The sequence below is a fragment of the Chiloscyllium plagiosum genome, chromosome 28 (genome assembly GCF_004010195.1).
Source record: "Chiloscyllium plagiosum isolate BGI_BamShark_2017 chromosome 28, ASM401019v2, whole genome shotgun sequence".
Taxonomy (NCBI): domain Eukaryota; kingdom Metazoa; phylum Chordata; class Chondrichthyes; order Orectolobiformes; family Hemiscylliidae; genus Chiloscyllium; species Chiloscyllium plagiosum.
The window spans coordinates 20489194-20498949 of record NC_057737.1 but is presented as its reverse complement, the minus strand read 5'-3'; the positions used below and the strand labels follow the sequence as shown (position 1 = coordinate 20498949).

Genomic DNA, 9756 nt, shown 5'->3' with positions numbered 1-9756 from the left:
GACCATCTCTTTCCTGCCTGACAGGTACATACATATCAAGGACACGTCGTATCTGTTCCTTGAAAAAGTTCCACATTTCAACGACATCCTTCCCTGACAGCCTATGCTCCCAATTTATGCTTCTCAGATCCTGTCTTGCAGCATCGTATTTACCCTTCCCCCAATTTTAAAACCTGCCCTGTTGCACGCACCTATCTCTCTCCATAACCAAGGTAAAGTCACAGAATTGTGGTCACCATCACCAAAATGCTCACCCACTAACAAGCCCATCACTTGTCCCGGTTCGTTACCAAGTACCAAATTCAATATGGCCTCCCCTCTGGTTGGACAATCTCAATACTGAGTTAGAAAAGCTTCCTGGACACACTGCACAAACACCGCTCCGTCCAATCTACTTGATCTCAAGAGCTTCCAATCAATATTTAGGAAGTTGAAATCGCCCATGACTACTACCCTGTGGCTTCTGCACCTTTCCAGATGTACTAGATGTACTAGAATCTAGACATATTAGATTCTCTCTAGCATTTAGGCTAACTGTATAATAATGACTGCTGGGAATAAAATATCTATTGTTATGAAGGGTATACATCCTGCAGTGTGGCAGTTTGCCTGTCCTCTCTATCAACACTGTGGGGACTTGCATTTTCTGTTATCATTTCAGATTTCCAGGATTTGTTTTTGTTTGCTTTCTCAACAGTTGAGATCGAACTCCCACCTGGTGCAATGCTGCAATTTAGATTTGCTCAGCCAGTACACTAGGGTTTTGAATGATTTCAAGGACTAATAGAAGGTTGGTGCTCACATCTGAGTTTACTGTTAAACATTAGAGATGGTGCGTGTGTAGGCCATACCACAATGGTGAGATTTCATTGCTGAGTCATATTATCTTGGGTTCATTAGTTAGTTGTCCACAAAGCATTGCTCTGTGCATACATTCTCAATCGTCTTGTGTCCTAGTGTCACTCACAAAGACACAGTTATATTATTGTAATGTGACAGACTGATGGAACTAATTAGCAAATGTCCAAGATGGACTGATTGCACAAATGCTATTTGACAAATTAATGCAATGTTTACAACACACTGATTCAGATTTTGTGGTTAATAGCAAACAAATGGTGACATGTGTTCACTGCGCCTAACTCGCCACAGGCAATCCATGGGATTTTCCACTGGTGGTTTCAACCATTAGAAATCCATTTTGGTGCAGGGCCCTCAGCAGAGGATCGGAGATTTGAGAGAACAGGGCAAACAACAGTTTACCAACAGTTCCTCAGCCAGATGGAATTCCTTACTGAGCATCTGAATGGGTAAGTGTAAATTGTCTCTTTACCCTCAATCTCTCTCTCATCCCTTCCTTCAGTCCTCTTTATTTCACATTCAGAAGTTGCTGTCAGCAATAACAAAGACTCAAAGGAAGAAGAAAAGGGCTACTTTTACATTTCCAAAACTTCCATCAATTAGAATTTTAAGAAATAAGACATCACACTGATAAAAGTTACTTTTCAGAGCTAAAGATGTTGTTTGGAAGTAATTAAGATTCATCACACCATTAAAAATTCAATTACACCTAAAATGGGCACATTCCAATTTTTTTGGGTGTGATTAGTGGGCATTTAGCAAGTGACAGAACTACAGTCACGTCACAGAATTCCATGTATTTCAAATGGCAACTCTTTCCCTTAGTAATGTGGTTGATCAAAGGACGTTGCTCCTACATTTACTCCTTAAACAATGTGACTGCTGAAAGCATACACCTCTTCCCAGCCTACCTCCTGCAAAAATGCTATTCCGTATTCCCAATTCCTCTGCCTCCGCCGTATCTGCTCCCAGGACCAGTTCCACCACAAAACACACCAGATGGCCTCCTTCTTTAAAGACCGTAATTTCTCTTCCCACGTGGTTGAAGATGCCCTCTTACGCATCTCATCCACGTCCCGCACCTCCGCCCTCGAACCCCACCCTTCTAACCGCAACAAGGACAGAACCCACCTGGTCCTCACCTTCCACCCTACCAACCTCCGCATAAACCGCATCATCTGCCGACATTTCCGTCACCTCCAAAAGGACCCCATCACCAGGGATACATTTCCCTCCCCACCCCTTTCCGCAAAGACTGTTTCCTCCGTGAATACCTGGTCAGGTCCATGCCCCCCCAACAATCCAACCTCCCCTCCTGGCAACTGGCACCCTCCCCTCCATCCAGAGCCCCAAAAGGAGCCTTCCACATCCATTAAAGTTTCACCTGCACATCCACCAACGTCGTTTATTGTATCCGTTGCTCGCGATGCATTCTCCTTTACATTGGGGAGACTGGACGCCTCTCGCAGAGCGCTTTAGAGAACATCTCCGGGACACCTGCACCAATCAACCCCACCGCCCCGTGACTAAACATTTCAACTCCCCCTCCCACTCTGCCGAGGACATGCAGGTCCTGGGCCTCCTCCATCGCCACTCCCTCACCACCTGACGCCTGGAGAAAGAACACCTCATCTTCCGCCTTGGAACCCTTCAACCCCATGGCATCAATGTGGACTTCACCAGTTTCCTCATTTCCCCTCCCCCATCTTACCCCAGTTCCAACCTGCCAGCTCAGCACCATACTCATGACTTGTCCCACCTATCAATCTTCCAACCCACCTATCCACTCCACCCTCCTTTCCAACCTATCATCTTCATCCCCACCTCCAACCACCTATTGTACTCTTGACTACCTTCTCCCCAACCCTACCCTCCCTCTCATTTATCTGTCCACCTCAGAGGCTCCCAGCATCATGCCTGATGAAGGGCTTTTGCCCAAAACGTCGATTTTCCTGCTCCTCGGATGCTGCCTGATCTGCTGTGCTTTTCCAGCACCACACTAACCTAGACTTAAAAATATAACTGTCGAGAAATAATTTTTTTTAGCTTTCAATTGGCTTAGTGGATAATGGCAGCCTTTGGCCAGGCAGTAACTTTCCAAGAATTTCCATTTCAATTTCTGATTTTTGCTAGTTAGCTTCCCCCGCTGCAGTTCAGAGTTGGAGTACTGTAGGTGGCCCAAGATTTGGGAGCTGGGATTGAACTAAATCCAGTTCGGATTTTCTGATTACTATTCAACATTCATACCGGAAGGCTGGATATGTGGATATTAGTGGAGAATAGGGTTTTAATATCCTCTAAGGCAAAGTTGCTTTTGTAATGTGTCTTAGTTCATACCACTTGAACCAGGTTGAAAGGGATTGCTATCATCCATGACATTGCACTAGATTGACAATCAGGACTGAAAGGAACAAAAGGGTAAAGTATTAGAACTAGAAAATAATTCTCCCCAGTAACACTATTCTTTTGTTTCCAAATCACATCACCAACCCCATCTCAAGATTATTTCCAAATACAAGATTTTAATCCTCAAGATCTGCTGTGATTCAGCTCAGAGTTCCTTTTGGTGATGGGTCAGCTTGATGTCGTGACCACCTCTCCAAGTAAGCAGCTTAAAACCTGCAGGCTGCTTTGCAGATCAGTTTCTTTGGTAGCTGTTTTAAAAGGATTTGGCGACACAAACCATGCATTTTTCACACAAAAAAAAATTCCCGAAGCCTTTTTGACCGTGCCTAACACCAAAATGCATATTCATGGTGTGATCTCGTCATAAGCTTAAACAAAGTAATACTTGGCATGTGAGATGGACGATTCAAAGGATGTAAATGTCTGTTCATTTTAAGCTCACATAAGAAGAACAGATCTATCCAAGAATTCCAGCACTTGTGGTTTAGGAGAATATTTAATACCATTAATATTTTTAATCCTTTTGGTTTTAATTAAGTAACAGCATGCTAGTTCCTATCAACACATTCCAGGGTGCAGATTAATTGTAGCTTAATATAGTCAAAGTTGATTATTGTAAGTATTAGTTAACAAAATGCCTGCATCGAAAAGCACCTTCTACCTGGGGAGGTTGGCATGGTTCCAGAATATCTTTGTTTTGTACATCAATAGAGTTTGACGCCATATTCTGACCAAGGTTGGGGAAGTCATTTCTTTTGTTCTGACGAAGTTTAGAACTTTATTTTCTTATTTTGCTCATGTCAAATACCTTGTCAGTTATTAGTCCCTTGAGAAGCTACTGGAGTAGTGAGGATAAGGGAGCCTACTGGATTTGACTTGTTCTTTTGATCTTTTCTATTAATTTTAATTGGAACTGTTCTATTTTTACTGAAATTACTCCAATTTAAGATTTTTGACTTTTAGGGAAGCTTGTCATGACTTCAATGTCAAGTTAAAGCTCCGGTGTTTATAGTACATGTTAATTTTGTGCTTGCGAGCAAGTAAACAACACAACATACTGGCTTGTAATGTATCTTGAGTGGTCCATTGATGCACTTTGTAGAAAACCTAATAGGAATTCACAATTTCCATTGGTATGAAGTTTCACTATTCTGAATAATTTCTGATTGTTATAGAAAGAACACAGTGAACCTAGCTATCATTTAAAGAACACCTAAGAAACATACACAAATGTGACCATCAACTTTGAAGAATGGATCTAGTCTTGATTTTCTGGTTAGACTACTGAAAAATGCAAATCATTACTAACAGTTAAACATTTTTGAACTTTTACTATCCATTTAAAAAACAGTTACAACTTACAGATATAGTGTAATGCTAACAATTTTAAGTGTTTAAAAAAAACCCAAAAATTTCAAATTATTGAATGAACAATGTAAGTTAACACCACAATAGGAATTTAGAGCTAAAAAACTCTAAATCACATAGCTTAACGGTGCTCCGGTTTCCTCCCACAGTCCAAAAATGTGCAGGTTAGGTGAATTGGCCATGTTAAATTGCCCATAGTGTTAGGGACATGGGTAAATGTAGGGAATAGGCCTGGGTGGGTTGCGCTTCGGTGGGTTGGTGTGGACTTGTTGGGCTGAAGGGCCTGTTCCCACACTATAAGTAATCTAATCTAATCTTAACACAATCAGCTTTAAATTAAGAGAAACAGGTTCTATATAGTGCTTTTACTTGTCTGTTTAGCTGCAGGATGATGATAGTCTTGCTGTATAAGTCAGCACCTTCAACCCCAAATGTCTTGGTACTCATACATCACTGGATTCTGGCAGTTTTGTATAACAAAAATCATATTGTTTTGATTGCTTTTTGAGAAGAATGCGTTTGCTGGAAAACGTAACACATTTTCTACAAGAACGGTTGGTGCACAAAATGGAAAACAGAAATTAGCACTCAAAGCTTAGCCACACAAAGGCACATGAACAAAATGAGACAAACATTTTATTCCCAAGAATTAGCATTAATTATTTTGATAAGTATAAACATTCATAAAATCAATTTTGTTTTGTCATAATTATATTTTTGTTCTCGAGAAGTCCTCGTATAATAAGACCATAAGACATAGGAATGGAAGGAAGGCCATTTGGCTCATCGGGTCCACTCTACCATTTAATCATGGTTGATGGGCATTTCAACTCCGCATTCTCCCCGTAGCCCTTAATTCCTTGCGAGATCAAGAATTTATCAATTTCTGCCTTGAAGACATGTAACGTCCCGGCCTCCACTGCGCTCCGTGGTAATGAATTCCACAGGCCCACCACTCTCTGGCTGAAGAAATGTCTCCTAATTTCCGTTCTAAATTGACCCCGTCTATTTCTAAGGCTGTGCCAAGGGGTCCTAGTCTCCCCACCTAATGGGAACAACTTCCCAGCGTCCACCCTTTCTAAGCCATGCATTATCTTGTAAGTTTCTATTAGATCTCCCCTCAACTTTTTAAATTCTAATGAATACAGTGCCAGGATGCTCAGCCGTTCATCGTATGTTAGGCCAACCATTCCAGGGATCATCCATGTGAATCTCCGCTGGAAGTGCCAGCATGCCCTTCCTGAGGTGTGGGGCCCAAAATTGGACACAGTATTCTAAATGGGGCCTTATAATGTCTCAGAAGCACATCGCTGCTTTTATATTCCAACCCTCTTGAGATAAATAACAACACCACATTTGCTTTCTTAATCATGGACTCAATCTGCAAGTTAACCTTTAGACAATCCTGGACTAGCACTCCCAGATCCCTTTGTACTTTGGCTTTATAAATTTTCTCATCATTTAGAAAATAGTTCATGCCTGTATTCTTTATTCCAAAGTGCAAGACCTTGTATTTGCTCATGTTGAATTTCATCAGCCATTTCCTGGACCACTCTCTCCTAAACAGTCTAAATCTTTCTGCAGCCTCCCCACCTGCTCAGTACTACCTGCCTGTCCACCTAACTTTGTATCATTGGAGATTGTGGGTCCAGGGAACTACTATTGTCCTATCCCTTGACAGATAAAGCAAATCTTCAGATCCCCTCCCACTAACCTGTTCAGTAGATGACAGTTTAGTTTCCCATGTGGATTCCTTTCTCCTCCCTCACTTTAAGTATTGTATTCTGTTTCAGTTATGATGAAAAACTATTCAAAAAAACCTGAAGTTTCACTCTCCACAGTTGTTGCTGGACTTGTAGAATCTGTTCCAGCATTTTCTGTTAAACTCTGTATCTCAATGTTTTGCTTTTGGCATAAACTTAGCCAATTTTTCACATATAAAACGTATCTGCCCTTCCTGTTGACATATATCGGACAGTATGCAGATAATGCTTTATAAATAACTCCCGTTTACTTACTCCGTTGGTTTACATATCTCTCACTCTCTCTCCCATTTCAGGTACCATTGTGCCCCAACTTTCCTCCAGTATTTTACCAACTTCCCCATTCCACAGCCTTCAAAAACCTCCTTATACTCTGCCCATAGACCTTTGCCTGGAACCTGTGAATCAGTTCCCACTCCACCAGATGTTCATTATAAAAATAGCAGAAACCCTGTATTACATGCACAAATAAAGTTTCTGCTGCCTTTGTTTTTGACCACTTTAGACACTTACCTTCATGATCAACCATTTTGTGAAACACCAAGATCTCTGAGGAGGTAAACACTATGAAAATGCAAGTTGTTTTCCTTCGTGTGATATTATCACATCACATTTTACTAACACTCATGGAGTTCTGAATTAGCTTTAGCTTTTTTAGGCAAGCATTTGTTGAACTTGTATGTATTGTGTTACATTGAATATTGTATGGTTACACTGATAACATGAAGGGATGCAAGATTGTGCAAGTGATCAAAATGCAGGAAAACTATTCCCTAACTTTAGTTTAGGGTAGGCAACGACAACGAGCACTCAGCATTCTGTTGTGCATCCATGGATGGCTATCCTTACTGTGCAAAGCTACTCGTTACCAGATTGTAATAGATAGTCCAAGTGTCAAGTCACAGGTAATGAATCACAGCTCTTTGACATCCTACCTTCACAGCTCCTTCAGCCTCCACAAACCAGCGCCTCAGCATTGCCTGAATTTGTCCATCCGTCAGCTCCGGGTTTGCAGCTAGGATCTTCTTCTTTACTGTGTCCTCTAGGAGCAGTCTGCGGAGACGCCAGTAGAAGAATGTACGTGATGTCAGCCAATCCAAAATATCCTGTCATTAAAAGAGAGATCAATCAACATGCTACTTCTAACAATCTGAGTTCTCATTAATCTAGAACATTTCTGACTCCTGCAGCAAATCTTAAAAACCTCACTCTCTTCATTAGGACTCATGATCCTGGTCTAAGCAGCTCATTTTTGATGCTCAGCTTGCTTCTCAATGTAATCTGATAACATGGTATTGGAGATCTAATTAGTTTCTCAGCAATGCTTTATGACTATTCCCTTGAGGTTCTTAAACTTGGGGAAACACCATTGTTCAGAGTTCAGGTCACTTTTAGAACGATTGAATGATTTGAGACACAAATGTTCATGATTCATGTTAACTTTTTTGAGAAGTTTATTTGTGTTACTACAGATTACAGGCAGCTTGGAACACTGATATTCCCTAAATTGATGCTTGCTGCATTTTTAATGCCCCTTGGTACATATTTATTGATAAATTTCAAGTGCAAATTATTCAACAAAATGAACCAGTCTTATATCTTACTGGAAAAGACATACAAAAATAATATGAATGCAGTTCAGGTAGGGGCTTGCTAACACTGAATATTCTTAAAACTGCAATTCAGCTGGCTACCTTCTTTATTGTTGGTTTTGTCCTCAGTTTTACAATTCGCATGTTAAGGTCCTATAGACCAGCATTTCTACTGACTTTATTCAAAAACTAAACATAATTGTGATTTTAGAATAAATTCATATCATTAACTTATGCCATGTTGTAATAAGCTGTGTCAATAGAGGTGTGGTGGGGAGGGGGTGCACTGAGCAACATCCAAGTAGAATTTCTGCCATTCTGTCCCTCTGTTTTAATTAGCTAAACTGTAGATTTCCACATATTGATGCTCTGGTCATTGAATATTTGCAACTAAAATGAACATAGCTGAGTGTTCAAGACAGTTTACTGTTCCTTTCAAGTAGTTCCTCTCGTCATGCCCGAAACCTGACCAATTTAATTATAATGCCTAATTGAAGCAAGGCACACCATACCTGTTCAGCAGGATGCCTATTTTTAAGCTGCATGCTGATGTGCATTGGTCTCTTAAGGGAACAGTAACAGAGGTAATGTTACTGGACTAGTAATTCAGAGACCTGGACTAATGCTCCAGAGATAGGGAGTTCAAATCCCACCACAGCAACAGGGGATTTTGAATTTAATTCATTAAATAAATCTAGGATTAAAAAAAATCTCTGCTCAGTAGTAGTAACCATGAAACTACTGCATCTTAATAAAGCAAATAGATCTTTCTGAATGTCCTTCTCACTTGAGTCAAAATTACGATAGATGTCCCACAGGCTTGTCAAGCAACATGTCATGTTCACAGAATTACACTTCACTGCTAATGTCATAGAATCTTCCAATATCATTCCTGAATGAGCCACCACTGGTAGCATGGTGATGTACAACCTGGACCACCTGAAGTCTCATGGTATTCAGTCAAACACAAGTAAGGAGCCATTATCCAAACTAATGACCACTGACACCCTCCCAGAGAAATGAATCAATGCCCCTTTCTGTTGAATAACATTTGGATGAAGAATTAAGGGTATAATATGCTCTGGATGGCAGAATTCAAGCATTATTCACTATCACAATTATGGAGAGAGCTGGCCAGGCCACTACATCTGCCAGACTGGGACTGCAGCAGGTGAGGGGACAGACAAAGGAAGAACCTACTTGATTACTTAAGGAGGTGGTGTCAGAGTGGTATTGTGAGTTGACTAATAATAGAGAAAACCTGGGCATGGATTCAAGTCTGGACATGGCAAATGGTAAAATTTAATTTTATTAATAAATCAAGAATTAAAAGCCAGTCTAATGGTGACAATGATCAACTGTCATTAAAAAGACCCATGTTTTCACCAATGCCCTTAAAGGAAAGAAAATCTGCAACCCCCCAATCTGGTCTATGAGATTCTAGGTCTAGAACAACCTGATTGACTCTGAAGTGGCCAAGGAAGCTACTCATTTTACCATTGCAAAGTCTCAAAAGAAATGATAATAGATAGACTGTTTGGCATCGACCAAGGCGCCAACAATAGTACACAGTTTTGATGATCCTGCAAAGTACGAATTAAGAAACAATGTCCCCTATAAACTATTCGGCCACTCAGAGGGTTTGTGCATGCTGATTGGCATAAAGATACATTGACTGCCAGTTCTGGAAGCTGCAGCGGCACATGGATCTCTGAAGTCTGTGCAGCTGCAGACAAAATGAGAGAGAGAGGAAAGAGAGAGGGAGG

At 40.8% G+C, this 9756-nt stretch overlaps 1 protein-coding gene across 2 annotated transcripts in view; it reads right to left on the bottom strand.

Moving 5' to 3' along the window:
• Nucleotides 1-9756, bottom strand: part of acaca (acetyl-CoA carboxylase alpha) — a 263482-nt gene that overhangs the window by 10620 nt on the left and 243106 nt on the right. For both annotated transcript variants that reach the window (XM_043718470.1, XM_043718471.1), the window contains one exon: nt 7334-7504. In XM_043718470.1, coding sequence (XP_043574405.1) covers nt 7334-7504 — 171 coding nt within the window. The remainder of the gene's footprint in view (nt 1-7333; nt 7505-9756) is intronic.